We start from the raw sequence: 19806 nt of genomic DNA on the forward strand, positions 1-19806 counted from the left end.
TGGGCAATGGGATTTACTCCTCTAGCTGCTTTGTTTATCAACAGTCGGCACGTTAATGGGTTTAGAACAAACACATTTGAGTGTAAGATTGCAGGGGTTCTATCACCACTTAGTGTGTATCTGTATATGCAACTTGGGTCGCTTTGTAGTTTCATTTCTTTGACCTTACATATTTGTGTGGTCTTTGTTTTCTAAAATACCAACATTTTCGATCAGAACTTGCTTGGAAAAAAACACAGCATTACAGCTAGTTTTATAAATTACTGTGTTTTTTTTTGCATTTCTGACCTGGAAAGTTCCTGCAACCCCCCGCAGAGCTTCCTCTGACCCATCGGCCTTCGTTGACAGACACGTTCCAACTGTGCCTCTCGTCGCCCTGCAATGTGTCCGGGGTCAGGTTGCAGATCTCCAGCTTGGTGAAGTTGGTTTTAAAGTCGTCAAAGGACATCCTGGGTGGAAATGTGAAAGAAGACGCTTCATAGAAGATCTGGGGTCCCCAACCTTTTTTGAAGCTCAGAGCTACTTTTTTATAACAGAAAAAATAAATCAATTTCATATATATAGTTCTGTCCTGCAATGTTTATGTGTGAAATAATTTATGGTTTGGTTTTGTCACATCTTGTTAGCATTATCTAGAGGTGCATTTAGGTCATTGCAACTTTTTGTGTGGTCTTATTGAAAAAACACGAAGTTAAGTTTTCGATAGGTACAAGACAGGTAGCACGCCATTTTCAATCGTCTGAGTCATCGCAAATCTTGTAATTTTGAGGTTGCATCGCTGGTAAGTTTCACTTGTATTTTTGGGATTTATAATAAGAAATTGGCTGTAGCGGTTTTTAATACATTGCGCTAATTACCCGCGAACACGGAGCTCGTCAAAATGGCGCCTGTGACGCATTTTCTTTGTTTAATACAGCTGGCAGACACCAGATGTACAAATTGAAATATAATTTTGTCTGTATTTTCAGTTTTACCCTTTTGAATACCATTAAACCTGCTTGGCACAGCATCGAGTCCTTGGTAATGGAAAGGTTATGGTCAAATCCTTGGTTGGAAAAGCAGCACAGTAAAACGGCGGCATCCATGTTGAAGATTCTGTTTGTATCCATTTTGAAGTTTCTGCAGTCATTCACGCGACAAGAGTGGATCTACGCTGACCACTACTATGCTTAAAGCAACACGGAATACAGCAGGTATTCAGCACTCGTCACCTAGTCAACGCGATAATGGCCAACCAGAAGCGTCTTCAGAGAGCACCAGCTGACAAGACGTCCTCCAAAGCTTCCTACTCAAACAAGTCTTCGACCATCAAGACCCGCACAGAGACCGAGTCTACAGGTTCAGATACTGCTAAAGCAAGGGCAAAAGCTGAGGAAGCCAAAGCCCACCTTTTTTTTCAGGGAAAGACATTTGTTTGAAAATTGAAAAAGCCAAACTTGAAATATCTTTCGATTTACTACAACCAGAGAAAGATGTAGCTTCAGCAATAGCAAAAGCAGAGGTTTTAGAGGCAGCAGCTGTGTCTCAGATAGATGAATAAAGTAATCCATCTCCTTCTGAAACAGCAGAGCAAACAAAGCAGTATGTTTTAACCCAAGTTACATCAGTAAAAAGTCCTTTGGAGCTATTTCAAAACAGTAAGGCACAAAGACTTTTAAAGCAGGAGTCTGGTAATTTGCAAAATACATGAAAAAATGACAATACATTTGATCCTCCAAATACTCGTTTTACAAATTCTCAATACAATCAAAAAATTAATCCAATTTATCCCGTCAGACTTGGGAATACCAGTTTTCCCCAGCATTATTTTATGAGGTATTTTGCATGCAGAGAAATTGTGGTGACAGTAATGCTTCAATTCAATGACAAATGCTAATGCTGGAATAGAAAATATTTGGGATAGGCTTGAACAGGGTTATTGTGGCGCAACAAGGGTTTCTGACTAGTTAAATGTTATATTTTGGGATTCAAGTTGTGTAATCCGTATTTGACTGTTGGGGGATATTTATAATTTTTTTAGGGTATTGAATTTTGTGTAGCAGAACCAACTGATAGACCAGCTGCAGAGGTGTAGTGGTGTGAGAGGCTCTCATACTACTTGCTATCATCCACAAGGCAATGGACAGATAGAGCATTTTAACAGGACACTACTGTCAATGCTCCGAACCCTCACATCTACAAAAAAAGCAGACTGGAAAAGTTATTTGGCCAAGATGGTTCATGCATACAACTGCACACACAGCGAGGCCACCGGATTCTCACCCTATTACCTGCTTTATGGCCGCTCTCCCCACCTGCCAAGACCTGCTCTTCAACATACCACCCACAGAGGGACAAGAGAGCTATGCAGCTTATTTTGAAGATTGGCAAACCAGAATGAGAAAAGCATATGCGATTGCCTCCAGTGCAGCAGCCAAGGAAGCTGGTTATGACAAAAGAGTTCATTGGGCTGCCCTTGAGCCTGGTGGACGGATGCTCATCCGTAATCTGTCGGAAAGAGGGGGTCCGGGCAAGCTACAATCCTATTGGGAAGACCAAGTCCATGAGGTGATGAAAAAAAGAGGCATTGACAGTCCTGTTTGTGAGGTAGTACCAGAGGGAGGTGGTATATGTCAAGTGCTGCACAGATATCTCCTACTTCCATGTGACAGCTAACCCCTAAATCCCTCTGAAGGGGACGTAGAACCGAAAAGAGCAAGCTCCAAACAGAGGATAAAAAGAGGACAGAAGACTGTTAAACAATTGGAATGCTTTGACAGTGACAGCAGTGATGAGGGTGAGTTGGTGTGCCATTTTCCTACCCAACCGCAACAGAGCCAAAGGACTGGAAACCTAAACCCTGAGGTAGAGCCTTTTGTGCCAGAGATGGAATATTTACATGAGGAACCTGCACCACAGGACATAGAACAGGACATTGTTGACCGCATGCCCGCTGAGGACAGAGATGACAACGCTTCAGAGCTGGGAGATAACAACATGCCAGCAGAGGACAGCGGTGACAATGCTGCAGAGCCTGCTGACCATCTTCCAGAGCCACCATTAGAGTATCCAACGTCAGAGGAAGATGAGCCTGCATCACCAGCTGAAAGTGCCTACCCGCAGAGGGAGCGACGTCGCTGTTGGGATTATATACGTATATTTATCCTACAGTTGACACAAATATGTTATAAGTGTTCTCAGCCCTTTTTGTATAGTTTTCAGCCTAAGCTGTTTCTCAAGGCCATGAGTTTTTGTTTCTGTCTCTTTCACATTCCAGTGGTTGCACCCTGACCTGTGCATGCCATAACTCAAGTTGTTTTTCTCCAAGAACCTGAATATTAGAAGGGAGGGTTCGGAGACGTCTTCAGAGCAAGCGAGCGAGGAGGAGATTCTAACAGCTCGGTCTCCGCGGCTCTCATAATGATGATTAATAAAATAAACAATTCTAAAGAACCGATTCTCTTTGTCTTTTATTTCAGAGCGTTTTATTATAAATGTTGGAGACTTGAACCTAACATTTAATTGGTCCTTCGAAACCGGATTCCAAGATACCTGACGATTCCAGGACGCGAGAGGAAAATCCAGGAAAGACTGTGGCCACAGCATAAAGACCCTTTTTCCGGGACTGGACCTTCCCTCGCGGGCTGGGATCTGACAGTTGACGGAAAGCCAAGGACTTAGAGAATCGTGAGTCAAATTTATTCATAACATTGTGTGCATGTAGATAACCGGTAAAAGAAAATGACTCGCGCGGGGGGTAGATTCTTAAGGTTTAAGGATCCTCCGTCGAAAAGTAAATGTCTCGCGCGGGGGGTAGATTCTTAAGGTTTAAGGATCCTCCGTCGAAAAGATTAAGAATCCTCCGTAGAAAAGGAAAATCTACGGGGGGTAGATTCTTAACAGAGACAAAGATTAAGAATCCTCCGTTGAAAAGGAAAATCTACGGGGGTAGATTCTTAACAGAAAAACCCTGACAATTCTAGACTCTATCAGGTAAACAAGCGATGTAAGAGCGTGATCACGATAAAAAAAAAAAAAAACAAGACGTCTGTGTGATTGAGAAAGAGCAAATGAAATATAAAGTTGTCTCTGGGCAATTGTATTTTATATTAAAAAAAATAAAAAAAATAATAATAATAAATACTCGATGAACTCCAATGTGAAGACTGGAGAGTCATTTATAGGGAAGATCCAACCGCAATCGAGCCTCTGTGTTACTGGATAAGAGTGAGAAATTTAGGAAAAATATAAATGAGCTATTTTAGATGCGTTAAATCAAAATAATGCCAGAATAATACCGAAAAAGATAAAATATTCCTGTTTTCAGTTCAAAAAATTGGTAAAAAAGGACTGGGAAGACTAGGAAAAATCTAATTGAGTGAATTGGAATACATTATTTTGAGATAAGGGCATTTTTATACCAAAAAATATTGAAAAAAATGTTTATAAATACTTTTTTTTCAATGAAAATGGAAAAAATTGATTGAGAGGAATTCAAATGAGTAAGATAACTCGTAGATCAATACATGCCATTTTCACATTAAATAGATGAAGCTAAAATAGAAGATTTAATTGGTTTAAAGGAAAAAACAAAAAAGAAAGAGAAACATAAAGGGGAAAGTTAATTAAATATTAAAAGAGATAATTTGTTGAAAATTATGTGAGACTTTCCTCCGGGCACTCCGGTTTCCTCCCGCGTTCCAAAAACATGCATTTCAGGTGAATTGGCCGGTCCAAATTGTCCCTAGGTGTGAATGAGCGAATGAGTTGTCTGTCCCTGTGTGCCCTGCAATTGGCTGGCAACCAGTTGAGGGTGTCCTCTGCCCACTGCCCGGAGATGGCTGGGATGGGCTCCAGCCCCCCCGCGACCCTAATGAGGATAAGCGGTACGGCTAATGAGATGAGATGAGATGACTTAAATTGATTTAAAACAGAAAGTGCAACAGAAGTTCAGCAGAGCTTAGATTTATGGCATTACCTTTGTGGAAATGCCGTGGTGTATCATGAAAAGGAGAGTTTTCAGAAGATAACGAGAAACTGATTGATCCTGAGTAGGTAGGATCATAGGAATTTAAAAATAGCAGATTATTATCTTGAGACAGATCATGAGAATTTAAAAATATATCTGTATGGATAAAAAATAATGTCTACATGGCCATTTAACTAAAAAAAAAAAAAAAATTGTTCTGTGTAAAGAGTTGTTGGAACACGCACGGGTGGATTGGAGAATGACGGACGTATGGTCTGAGATAATTGGTCATTGTGCAAGTTTGGAGGCGGTTAATTCACGGGATCAAGAGTGAGTAAATCAAGAAGGAAAAGGAAGGTACATTTTTGGCAGATCCCCGAAAAATGAAGGAGGATCATAGGTCATAGCACGGCCTTGGCAGTGATTAATTAAAAGGGAGGACGTGATAAGAGAAGAAGAAAAAAGGAGTATTTTTCTGGGTTGAATAATAGTTTTAGATGTAGAAGGGGAGGATTCACACGTGACACCTGGGGTCATGCAGTTGATCGAGCAGGCTGTGAATAATAAAAAAAGAGGTGAAAATGAGGACGCAGGAAGTAAGTGGACACTAAATTAAGGAGAAGATAAGGTTATAGTTATAAATGATACAATATTTACATAAAAATATTTGCATGTAAGATGTTACATACAGTTGAGATTTGTGTAATATGCATTTGTTGAAAAATAGTCACCGTAGTAAAAAAAAAGGTTATCAGCATTGTGCAAAACATGTGACAGTATTTTTATAGATAAGCTATAAAAATAAAAGAGAATTATATAAAGCATGAAAATCTATTTGAAGGCGAATGAACATAGACATAACATATTGTTTTGCTTTAGAACAAGAAATGAGAGAAATGCAAAGTATTACAATAATATAAATTCGACTACAAAAATACTCTAGTGATACTATACGAACACTACACTATTTTGTTGCCATGATGGGAAATGTTATAGACTACAGAAATATTATTAGGGAACTATCGTGAAAACACTACGAAGGAACTAAGGTAAAATTTGATTTTACAGCAAAAGTGTTGCTCTAACGATGTTTTTTGAGTTTTAGAATTTTGGTTCATTTGGACTCAACAACCCGCTGAGGAGAAAATGGAAGAACGGTGAGGGAAAAGTAGCATTAATAACGATGATGAAGATATTACATGGGATGAACAATGGTAAGTGAAAAACCAATTTTGATGATATTAGAGGAATATGTCAACAATAAGGGCGTTACAGGTAATATGCAGAAATGTTTTGTGTTCATATTCGGCCAGTATGAACCATAACCATGATAGGTAAATCTCATGCATGTTTTTGAAAGAGGTAAGTAAACCGGATAGCCGGAGGAAATTAATGTAAACAATGAGAGCATGCAGGCTTCGCACAGGAGCCAGTGGCTGGTTGTGAACACACACACCTGTTCCCAGGTCCTTAGTAATGCCGCACACGTGCTGGCCACTGCGCCACCGTGCTGCACACACACACACACACACACATATATATATATATATATATATATATATATATATATATATATATATATGAAACAATTTTAAAACTGAACTATCAATAATGATAATATGATAGGAATTTTGAATTCCGTGTACTAGCTTGCTAAAAGATTTATAGATCTTGGCAGAGATCTAAGAACCCCTGAAATTTAGTGATACAAAGATCGAAGTTATGAATCGGTGACAAATATAGTAGATATCTGCGTATTCATTCAGTTTTGATCATCGAATTATTAATTTATTTTCTGCATTTGTTGATGGTAATTGCGAATAACAGGCTTGTCTTTTTCCATTTTTCTACTTACTGTACTTTTCTTTAACATCTAAGGGGTCGGTCACACAGACATTTGCGGCTGAATCACGGCCAGAAATTTCTGCCTTTGAGGCGGACGCTATTGGACACTTTGAGATTGCAATGCAGACGAGAAGCAGCAGTGCTTAACACGCAGTCGGAAATTCGCGCGCGGGTGGCAGCGCGAAAAAGTTTTGCGCTGCTCAATTATTCAGAGCGCGGGTACACAGCCTTTCACGAGCGTATCAAGGCTGAACCACGGCCAGAAATTTCAAGCCGTGAAGCAGATGCTGTTGGGCGCTGTTGGACGTTTTGAGACCGCCATATAGACGAGATACAGCAGTGCTTTACTCGCGGTCGGAAATTCACACGTGGTTGGCCGCGCGCAAAACTTTTGAGCTGCTCAAAAGTTTGAGCACGTGTTAAACCGCGTGCCACACACGTGGTCAACACGAGGTAATGACGCGGAAATGACGCGGAACGACGTGCTCTGGCCGCGGCCAGGGCGTGGTTACACATGGGTAGGACGGGAAATTTCAGCGGGTAATCGTGGGTGGAGCATGGTAATAGCATGTTCTGCGCCTGTATCGCGGTGTTATTACGTGAAATTAGCGTGTTACGCGTGTGACAGTCAAACGCCTTTCTCCGCGTATATACAGCGGGATTTGCCGAACACACGTCAGTTGTGCTCGAGACGTCAAGGGGGTGAACATGGATCCCCGTCAGCGTAGTGACCTCGTCTTAATCCATTTTTATTTCTCGACATTTCTTTTCAAGATAATAAAATAAAAATGATGCCATAGCTTGACATCTTGATCTTCACGGGACTGTGTCTTGAGCGGTTATGATTTCTACAGCCCGGTGTTATCCGAGAAATGCATCCCTGCCAAGATTTGCATCCCCTCGCTACTACAACCACTTTTACCTCGTTTTATCTCACTTTTAGGGAATGTAATGGCGAACATATAACCAAAACCACTTCGTCTTGCATTTGTTGGAAATGTAATACAACTTAAACCATTCCGTCTTTGTTTTTGTTGTGAACGTAATCGAACGGTAAATCCCCCCCCCCTCGCGTGAACGCGCATTCTGCTGCGCTTCCAACGAAAGCGATCATATTCTATATAAAACGCTTATTAAAACAATAAAGCGAGCTAATTATAACAATTGGGAGATCCTAGTCTATATAACGCGTTTATTTAAACAATAAAGTGCGATCGTATTCTACAAAATGCGTTTGTTAACGCGGATGAAAAAGTCACCAACGTCAATGCACGCTTACAACAAAAGCGATCGCAGCAGAATGCGCGTTCACGCGAGGGGGTGGGGGTGTGGGTGTGTTGCGTAGGAGTCGGATTTGGGCACAACACCGGCTTGGGAGCTTTTATACCCGTGGTCCACACGAGAAAATGACGCAGAAATGACGCGATGAGGAAGCGGAACAGTCGCCGGCGTCTGTTTTGCGGGTATACCACCGATGAACAGCGGGTTGGCCAATTTTGCGCATTTTCCATCGCGGGCAACCACGGGCAAAAAAAAAAACGCAAAATTTTAGCCGTGATTCAGCCGCAAACGGCTGTGTGACCGGCCCCTTAGTACAACATAATTCGTGATATCAATCATCAAATCAAATGAGAAGTTTAAAAGCAAGCTCTCTTTGATGAATTGAACAAGGAAAAAAGCCGTTTGTCTAATAAAAAGACTGACCTTCGCTTGACAAGAATTACCAACAACAATGAGGTAATCTCGAAGCGATGAGATCTCATTAGCGAAGATCGGCGTGCAGGAAAATAAAAACTCATACAGCAAAACCGAAATAACGATAAGGCTTGTAATGAGTTAAATCTTTGTCAAAGAGTAAACTAAATGATAATGACAATTTAAAGGAAAAAAAAGTTGCGTCCCCAGCATAAATGATGCGTCTAGGACAGGTAAGTGGGAAAATGAAAACACTGAGAGTATAATACAAGATAATTATACAGAATAGTATAAAAAGAAAGAATATTTGAGTAAACAACCAATCATTTTTCGTTTAAAATGCGAATAGCAAAGGGTAATAATTTTAAGACGTGTAGTTTTGCTCCTAACAAAGCGAGGACGATTAAAGCAATGAAGATGACTAAAAACCGTCCATAATTTTAGTATCAATCTTCTCGTTCGTAAATGGACAAATTCAAAAGAGGCGTAATACGTAAAAAGATTATTCCTTAGTTGTTCTCGTATTCAATAATACATTACTCTCAATAAAATGATGCAGGTCATTTGAACTATTTCAAATAATCAAAATTTTGAACGAAGTTTGAAAATGACGACAAACTAACACAGAAAAGAAAATTCGAGATTAGAAATCATTAATAATGTAGCTGAAGCTATTTCAGTCAATGAATGAAATGTTTCCTTTAAACAAAGGAAAAAAGAAACGTATTAATAGTCGGACCAGATCATGTTGATCTGTATAGCCTTGGTCACGGGGGATCTCGAAGGGCTGCATAGAACAAAGACTGGTGCGTAGAAGCAAAGATTGTTGCGCAGAATAAAAGATAATGAATAAACAAAATAAATACACTCAACAAGATGGTTCATGAGTGACAGGTATGTATTGCTCTATATTGAATCAATAACAAAAGATTGATTATGATTACAGAGAGAAGAAAATACAATTAGAAAAGTTATGACATTAAGTTTGATTTGGCATTTTTAGAGATTTTTTAGATCTTTTGAGATTTTTGATGTTTGGATAGTGTGTGGGTTTGGAATTTTGACAAGTTTAGCCCAAAGGACAATTGGGAGGACAATTGATTACACACTGAATTTTTTTTAGAATGAGTGTTCTGATTGACAAGTGATAAACAAATGTGTAACAAATACTGACTTATGGTTTGGTTAAGTTAAAAGGAAACGGTTTCTATGGAAGAGCATTTTTAGAAGACAATGAGAAAAAGGTTGAACAATCTTAAAGAGGGTCATAAGAAATAAAAATAATGGATTAGTTGATTTTGAGACATATCATGCTAATTTTAAAAAAATTGCATGGGAAATAAATGGATAGAAATTGATTAAACTAAGATAATGTAAAATAAAAGTTAAAACCTAGTTTTGTCATAGATAGTGAACTTAGGTTTTAACTCAGGGGGGAAGTTTTGAGACTTAAATTTAGAGAAAAATTTGAATAATCCGGTTAATTTACTTAAAATCCCAGTACGAAAAGCACATATATTAACGGGACTCAAGTGCCAGTGAATTCCACAAAAAGACTCTTTCTAAGTCAATGCACTCTCCAAAGGACATATATCATTTGCTGAAAGAGACAAAGACATCAGTCATCCATTATCTGCGCCGCTAATCAACAGCAAGGCCAAGGGAGTGATATGGAGCACATCCCAGCTACGCTCATCAACAACGAGATCAAGGGGGTGATGGGGGCACATCCCAGCTGCTTTTCAGACAGCTAACAGGAGATTCCTGCAGTCGTTGCCAGTGGAATTGACAAAAAAGTCAATAAAGTCATTTTGTGTTTGACATGGACACATTTTGAAAGTATTTTTGATGGGCCAAAAGCAGCATTCAAATGGTGAATGTAATATGGAATAAGCAAATCAAAAGACTGAAAGATAACAACATTCAAGAATACGTCTGCTTGAAGTTATATAGAGTCTTGTTAATACAAAGTGTAAATGTACTGAGGAAGATTGTTTAAATAATCTTGCAAATTTATAAATGCTGTCTTATTTCACTCTTAGTCATAGATAGTGAACTTAGGTTTTAACTCAGGGGGGAAATTTTGAGACATTCAGTAAAATAAAAGTTAAAACCTAGTTTTGTCCGCAATTGATGAAAAATTGTCTTCTGAATAAGCTCTCCATATAACTTTTTTTGAGATTCAAATTACGAAAATTTGACGGATAGAAAAATATTACACAAAAGAAATGTAATATAACAAAATTACAATGTTTGTCAAATTGATTAACAAAAATCAATTAAAATAACCATTCACCATTAGATTATCGCCCACATTGAGAACATTTTTGGATGGTATTTTTCATTTTTGGCAAAATCATTCACTTTGAGCGTGAATTACCCGCTTTCTTTGCAAAATACTGTTATTTTGAACAAATTTACTTACTGAAAAGATAATACATAGGTTATGATTTTTTCAAAAGGCAAAACAAAGAGTGAATCATAACAATAAAAACGATTTTTTGCTAAACTGATAATTTAACAATCTATCCTGGTCATCTGCCTCGAGGGGAATGGCCAGCAGCAAGATAGCACATTGAAAATCAAAAGAAAATGCAAATAAAAAGTGCATACAATTTATTTATTTTTTCAAATATGATCAATCTACAAAAGAGAAAACACTCAATCACTCAAATCAGCGTAAACGATTCTGACAAGGATAATGGTTAAACTGATTCAGTGACTGGATTTAGTGAAAAAGCAAAATTTGAGATTTAGAACTAACAATTTAAAAAATAAATTGTTTATCTTCGAGTTGGAGTTTTTGGATAGAATGCTCAAAATTGATAGGGCAACGTATAGTGGGGATTTTGATTTTTACTTATAATAAATATAAAAACAACTTAAAAAAATATACGAATCTATAAATGTTTTTTTTTTTTTTTTTTTGAGCCATGAAAGTCTCAACAGGGGGGAAGTAAGGCATAGAATAAACTATTAAAAAATATATATATTTTTAAGTCTATTCTTTTTTTCATCTATAGCTTTCCCTGAATATTCAGTTCTATGGTATTCATTCACTTTTCTCATCCATACAGGAGATGGTGACCCCTGATGATCAGATGAGTTCTGTCAGCCCAGGGAGCGTCAAACTTAACTTTTCTTCAGCTTATCTCATCCACACAGGAGATAGTGACCCCTGCTGACCAGAGACGTAGTTCAGTCAGTCCTTTCGTCATCAGCTATGTCTCCTACACACGTCCGCATCGAGGCCGTTATCATCTACAAGCAACACGTCATCACACCAGGAGGCGTGGGGGTGCCTAACGGTGGCCATGCTCATGAAAAACAGCATCAAAGCCGCCAATGATGTCCTAATCTATTCTCCCGAAAGAATAGGAAAGCCAGTTAGTTGAACCAGGAGATTGGGTCTTGATAAAAAGCATAAAAAAAAAACACTGGCATTCACCGGAGTGGGAAGGGCCCTACCAGGTGTTGTTAACCACAGGCACAGCAGTAAAGATTGCAGAATGAAGCATATGGGTTCATTTGACACATTGTAAGAAAGTAATTAAATACGACTAAAATAACTATTTCTATCTTAGCATACGCCGTAACTGTCCTCATTTGCGTCATTGTAATAGCATTGTGGTACTTGCTGTAGAGCTGTAATTCCTCAACAAAACTTTCAGAGGAAGTCTGGCTACAAAGGGGGCTGTAATTATAGTTTGCAGTCGTCTCAAACCAGTGAAGATTGTCCACAACTCTGGAGGTATTAGGAGGAATTGCAGATCTACAGGTAGAATGCTTATTTTAACGCATATACAGCTGTCTTAACCGCAAAAAAGGTGATAAAATAGTAATGACACAAATGTTGATGATGATAACCTGTCTCTGCATTTTCTTGATTTTTACTCAGATCCTGGTGATTATGACGGCAACCTCTAAGTGTAACAACTGTTGTTTTATTCATGATTTCTCTGTTGAAAATCGTAATGCAAAGTGACAGTTGAATGAAGTATTAATATCACCAGTTGGAAAAAAAAGGGGGGGGAATGTTGGGATTATATACGTATATTTATCCTACAGTTGACACAAATATGTTATAAGTGTTCTCAGCCCTTTTTGTATAGTTTTCAGCCTAAGCTGTTTCACAAGGCCATGAGTTTTTGTTTCTGTCTCTTTCACATTCCAGTGGGTGCACCCTGACCTGTGCATGCCATAACTCAAGTTGTTTTTCTCCAAGAACCTGAATATTAGAAGGGAGGGTTCGGAGACGTCTTCAGAGCGAGCGAGCGAGGAGGAGATTCTAACAGCTTGGTGTCCGCGGCTCTCATAATGATGATTAATAAAATAACCAATTCTAAAGAACCGATTCTCTTTGTCTTTTATTTCAGAGCGTTTTATTATAAATGTTGGAGGCTTGAACCTAACAGTTGCACACGAATGCTAACCTATGAGACACTGGGTGAGCCATCGAAGGTCGGGGTCGGAGTTGATGACCTGCGTGTAAGTACGCCTTCAGCCTGCAAGAGACTGTGGAGACCTCGGGCCATGCTGGATCTTGAGGTAACATAGACACTCAGACAGACATTTGAAAAAAATCGATCTACTTTCAAAGACACTGGGTACTGAGAATACAAGGTAAAGATGTTTCCTAAAAAAAAAAACGATTGGATGGATCCTGTAAATTGACAACAATGGTAACAGACTAATGGAATTAAGTGGCCGAAAATTGAGTTCTGTTACACTGGGATATTTATCTTTAAAGATAACTGGTTTACTGAAATTTGAACTGCATGATGTATGTGATCTAGTTAGGGGGTACAACATGATTCATGAATATTACTGTTGGGAGTACAGAATGTTAACTTAATGTCATATACCAGTCTAGAGCAACACCATGTGGGATTTCAGAGGGAAAGGTTAATGTGTGTAGTAAAGTTGCCTTTTTAACTAAATGTCTGGAGACATTTAGGTTTGGGGGGGGAGTGTGGTGCAACAAGGGTTGCTGACTAGTTAAAATATTATATTTTGGGATTCATGTTGTGTAATCCGTATTTGACTGTTGGGGGAAGTTTATTATTTTTTTAGAATATTGAATTTTGTATAGCAGAAAGGGTAAGAGAAGTACCAGTATATCACCAGTAGATAGCAAAGTCTCACAGGTCAGAGAAGGGTGCTTGGGCCAAGTCTCACGTGATCTCACGTGATTTAGTGAGACTTACTCAATAAATGAACCTTAATGCCAACAATTAAATTGTTTTGTGTGAGACTGATATTTATCATCTATTTTGCGGATGAGGCGGAACAACAACAAAAAAGCAAAAATATATAAAACAAATGTGTAACACCAACTGGAGCTAGCCCGTCCACCTGGGTCCCGTTACATTATGGCTCAGCTGAGGCGATTGAGGACGCTCTACATCAAACTAAGAAAGTTTAGCAATTTGCTGTTGGAAATCCAATGTGCTAAATCTCAAGGAGACCTTCCTGGCATTTCATTTTTGGACGCAGCTAGAGGAGTAAATCCCATTGCCCAAAAGCTCCCATTAAACTATCAGGAAAAGTGGATAACAGTTGGAGCAACTACAAATCCAAACACAGTGTTTCTTTTCCACCATTTAATATTTTTGTGGACTTTGTTACTCAGGAAAAGTGGATAACAGTTGGAGAAACTACAAATCCAAACACAGTGTTTCTTTTCCACCATTTAACATTTTTGTGGACTTTGTTACTCAGGAAGCAAATGACCCCAGTTTTCAGTTCTCTTTTCATTCTGAAGCTCCGCTCAGAACAGAAAAACCTCACTGGATAATAAACAAAGAGAAAAATCGGTTCACAAAACAGATAGTTCCTAGCTCTCACCCTGACTCACAAGTAGGAACAAACAGAAAAGTAGACTATGAAAGGTACTGTCCTCTACACAATAAAGATCACCCAATTCCCAAATGTAAGACGTCTGGATGAAGCTGCTCGATGAAAGAAAAACGTTCCTTAAAGAAAACAACATCTGCTACAAATGCAGTGCCTCTTCTAAGGACATAGCTAAATACTGTAAGGTCAATGTACATTGTTCTGAATGTAACGGTGATAAACATTGTGCAGCTCTTCATCCAAGACCAGCGCCACAGCAGAAAAAGGCTAAAACTGCATGAGCGCATTGCGGGGTTCTCGTCATCGCAGAACAAGGTCCTACAGAAACTGACAAATAACCTCCAAATGCACTCAGGTTTGTAGTGAAAATGGCGCAGGGAGATCATGCTCTAAATCCTGTCTTGTAAGACTATATCCAGCAGGGTGTCCTAACAAAGCAGGACAGCTTTATGCCATTCATGATGAGCAAAGTAACAGATCATTAGTCCGCCCAGTTTTTTAAGCTTTTTAATGATTCAGGTCCTAGTTCTCCCTACTCACTGCGCACATACTATAAACCATGGGTGACTGGTTATGTGATTGAGTCTTTAAGTGGTACAGTCCACATCACACTCCCTAGCCTCAGTAAATGCAAACATATCCAAAATGAAATGCATGAGATACCAACTCCTGATGCAGCCAAAAAAATACTTTTACAAACAAATAAGAAATGAAGAGACAATTAAGTCACTTTATGAGGACTTAAATAAAACTGGAATACTATTCATGCTACGGATGATGCGGATAGTGCATTTGATATTCTTTTGGAAATATTCAGTACAGAATATAATAAAAATTGTCCAATGAGAAAAAAATAATGGCAACATAATGAAGAGACTGTGTATCCACAGAGCCGATGTAAACGTGTGTATTTGAGAGGTGTTTGTCGTTTGTAAATACACAGAAGAGCCAACTGTAGGACACAATTATTAATGAAGTCAGAAGGGTAGGATTTAATAAGTTTATGCTTCTTTTTACTCCCTTTCGAACACGTACGATAACATTGTTTGTGTTGTTTTGTTTTTTCAAAATAAAAGTTGTATTCATCCATTCAAGTTTCATTCATTCATTTAGGTCACTGCAACTTTTTGTGTGGTCCTATTGAAAAAACAAGAAGTTAGGTTTTAGTAGATAATGTACAAGACAGAAGACAACCGTCTGAGTCATTGCAAATCTTGTAATTTTGACGTTACGTCAGTAAGGTTCACTTGTGTGTTAGTTTTTTGTATTATTTGGATTTATGTTTGTTGTTTATAATAAGAATTTAGCTGTAGCGGTTTGTAATACAATATGCTAATTACCCGATAACACGGAGCTCTTAAAAAAAAAATATATGTATATAAAGGACTGTCTCAGAAAATTAGAATATTGTGATAAAGTTCTTTATTTTCTGTAATGCAATTAAAAAAACGTCATACATTCTGGATTCATTACACATCAACTGAACTATTTCAAGCCTTTTATTATTTGAATATTGCTGATTTTGGCTTACAGCTGAAAAAAACTCAAAAATCCTATCTCAAAATATTAGAATACTTCCTCAGACCAAGTAAAAAAATAATGTTATAACAGCAAAACTAAATCAAACATTTGAAAATGTCCATTGATGCACTCAGTACTTGGTTGGGAATCCTTTTGCACGGATTACTGCATCAATCCGGCGTGGCATGGAGGCAATCAGCCTGTGGCATTGCTGAGGTGTTATTGATGCCCAGGATGCTTCGATAGCGGCCTTCAGCTCATTTGCATTTGTAGGTCTGGTGTCTTTCATCTTCTTCTTAACTATACCCCACAAATTCTCGATGGGGTTCAGGTCAGGGGAATTAGCAGGCCAATCAAGGACAGTGATGCCATGGTCAGTGCACCAGTTACTGGTGGTTTTGGCACTGTGGGCAGGTGCCAGATCATGCTGGAAAATGAAATCCTCATCTCCATAGAGCTTTTCAGCAGATGGAAGCATGTAGTGCTCTAAAATCTCTTGGTACACAGTTGCATTTACTCTGGACTTGATGAAACACAGTGGACCAACACCAGCAGCTGACATGGCTCCCCAAACCACTGCTGACTGTGGGAACTTCACACTGGATTTCAAGCAACTTGGATTTTGCTCCTCTCCAGCCTTTCTCCAGACTCTGGCGCCTTGACTTCCAAATGAAATGCAAAACTTGCTTTCGTCTGAAAAGAGGACTTTGGACCACTCTGCAACTGTCCAGTGCTTCTTCTCCATAGCCCAAGTCAGACGCTTCTTCCGTTGTCTTGAGTTCAGAAGTGGCTTGACCATGGGAATACGGCTATTGTAGCCCATTTCCCGGACACGTCTGTGAACTGTGGCTTTTGATACCTGGACTCCAGCTTCAGCCCACTGTCTTTGAAGCTCCCCCAAATTCTGGAAGCGGCTCTTCTTCACAATTTTGTTAAGGCTGCGGTCATCTCTCTTGGTTGTGCAGCGTTTCCGGCCACATTTTTCCCTTCCAAAAGACTTTTTGTGGATATGCTTTGAAACTGCACTCTGTGAACAGCCTGCTCTTTGAGAAATTTCTTTTTGTGTCTTACCCTCCTGATGGAGGGTATCAATGATGGTCCTCTGGACAGCAGTCAGATCAGCAGTCTTCCCCATACTTGTGATTTAGTTTACTGAACCAAGCTGAGTGTTTTTAAGGCTCAGGAAACCCTCGCAAGGTGTTTCGAGTTGATTAGATGATTCAGGTGATTAGTTGAATAGCCTACTTGTATACTTTTTCATGATATTCTAATATTTTGAGATAGGATTTTTGAGTTTTCTTAAGCTGTAAGCCAAATTCAGCAATATTAAAATAATAAAAGGCTTGAAATAGTTCAGTTGATGTGTAATGAATCCAGAATGTATGACATTTTTGTTTTTTTAATTGCATTACAGAAAATAAAGAACTTTATCACAATATTCTGATTTTCTGAGACAGTCCTGTACTTTTTCATGATATTCTAATATTTTGAGATGGGATTTTTGAGTTTTCTTAAGCTGTAAGCCAAATTCAGCAATATTAAAATAATAAAAGGCTTGAAATAGTTCAGTTGATGTGTAATGAATCCAGAATGTATGACATTTTTGTTTTTTTAATTGCATTACAGAAAATAAAGAACTTTATCACAATATTCTGATTTTCTGAGACAGTCCTGTACTTTGTCCAGTGCTTCTTCTCCATAGCCCAAGTCAGACGCTTCTTCCGTTGTCTTGAGTTCAGAAGTGGCTTGACCATGGGAATACGGCTATTGTAGCCCATTTCCTGGACACGTCTGTGAACTGTGGCTTTTGATACCTGGACTCCAGCTTCAGCCCACTGTCTTTGAAGCGCCCTCAAATTCTGGAAGCGGCTCTTCTTCACAATTTTGTTAAGGCTGCGGTCATCTCTCTTGGTTGTGCAGCGTTTCCGGCCACATTTTTCCCTTCCAACAGACTTTTTGTGGATATGCTTTGAAACTGCACTCTGTGAACAGCCTGCTCTTGAGAAATTTCTTTTTGTGTCTTACCCTCCTGATGGAGGGTATCAATGATGGTCCTCTGGACAGCAGTCAGATCAGCAGTGATTTAGTTTACTGAACCAAGCTGAGTGTTTTTAAGGCTCAGGAAACCCTCGCAAGGTGTTTCGAGTTAATTAGATGATTCGGGTGATTAGTTGAATAGCCTACTTGTATACTTTTTCATGATATTGTAATATTTTGAGATAGGTTTTTTGAGTTTTCTTAAGCTGTAAGCCAAATTCAGCAATATTAAAATAATAAAAGGCTTGAAATAGTTCAGTTGATGTGTAATGAATCCAGAATGTATGACATTTTTGTTTTTTTAATTGCATTACAGAAAATAAAGAACTTTATCACAATATTCTAATTTTCTGAGACAGGCCTATATATATATATATATATATATATATATATATATATATATATATATATATATATATATATATATATATATATATATATATGGTTGCCAGTCGCAGGGCACACAGGGACAGACAATTCGCTCGCTCATTCACACTGAGGGATAATTTGGACCGACCAATTAACCTGATATTTGATATTTTTTCATAATTATCTAATTTAAGAGTGATTTTAAAGGATAATTGTGTATTTGCACTTGAAAATAAACAAATTAATTATTTTTATTTATATACAAAATAACAAAAATATTTTTAAATAATATTAATAATACTTAACATTTGATTTTTACAGAATACTTTTATTTACACTTGTGATTAAATGTATTTTTTTACTTTCTTTTAAATAAGATAAATAATACTTCACATTTGCTTTTTATTTTAATGGTAGCTCAGGAGGTAGAGCGCTCGTCTTGGGATCAAGGGATCCCAGTTCGAATCCCGACTCGTCCGTGTTACATGTCGAAGTGTCCTTGGGTAAGACACTGAACCCTAATACCCCTAATAAGCAGTTTAGCGCCTTACATGGCTGCAAGGCCGCTATTGGGAAATGTGGAGCACATTGTAAAGCGCTTTGAGAAGTCATTGACTTGAAAAGCGCTATATAAATGCAGATCATTTATAAAAGTTCTACTATTTTTAAGCAATGTTTAAATAATTATTGTATTGTATTTACACTTCTATTAAAATTAAATTATTTACCATTTTTGACAAAAAATGTCAAACAATAAAGCAAAGTAAGATAAATATTTGCTTTTCAGTGTAATTAAATAGTCCCTAACAAAATATTTTTATTTATATATATATATATATATATATATATATATATATATATATATATATATAGGGCAGCCTGGCGACGCAGTGGTTAGCGCATGTGCGGCACAGTTCATGTCTTGGGAACCTCCTGCGTGGGTTCAAATCCAGCTCCAGACTTCCTGTGCGGAGTTTGTATGTTCTCCCCGTGCTTGCGTGGGTTTCCTCCGGGCACTCCGGTTTCCTCCCACATTCCAAAAAAAACCCCCATGCATTTCAGGTGAATTGGCCGGTCCAAATTGTCCCTAGGTGTGAATGAGCGAGTGAGTTGTCTTTCCCTGTGTGCCCTGTGATTGGCTGGCAACCAGTTCAGGGTTTCCCCTGCCTACTGCCCGATGATTGCTGGGATGGGCTCCAGCACCCCCGCGACCCTACTGAGGATAAGCGGTGTAGCTAATGAGATGAGATAATTATATATATATATATATATATATATATATATATATATATATATATATATATATATATATATATATATATATACATTTTTATTTTGTAAATTAGGAGTTTACAGGATACTTAAATTTTTAATTTATAACTTTTAATTTTTTTTTAATTAAATTAAATGAATTACTTTTTTTTTTTTTACAAAAAATACAGTCAAATAAGATAAACAATACTTCAAGTCAAGTCAAGTCATTTTTATTTGTATAGCCCTTAATCACAGAGTCTCAAAGCGCTTCACAGACCACA

At 38.2% G+C, this 19806-nt stretch overlaps 1 protein-coding gene across 1 annotated transcript in view; it reads right to left on the reverse strand.

Annotated features, from left to right (window-relative positions):
• capn3b (calpain 3b) overlaps positions 1-19806 on the reverse strand; it is a 71436-nt gene that overhangs the window by 37153 nt on the left and 14477 nt on the right. Inside the window, exon 11 of the mRNA XM_088324708.1 lies at positions 289-449. Within this exon, the coding sequence (XP_088180834.1) occupies positions 289-449 (161 nt within the window). The remainder of the gene's footprint in view (positions 1-288; positions 450-19806) is intronic.

This window comes from Urocampus carinirostris, chromosome 20, assembly GCF_059441175.1.
Source record: "Urocampus carinirostris isolate Australia breed hairy pipefish chromosome 20, RoL_Ucar_1.0, whole genome shotgun sequence".
Taxonomy (NCBI): domain Eukaryota; kingdom Metazoa; phylum Chordata; class Actinopteri; order Syngnathiformes; family Syngnathidae; genus Urocampus; species Urocampus carinirostris.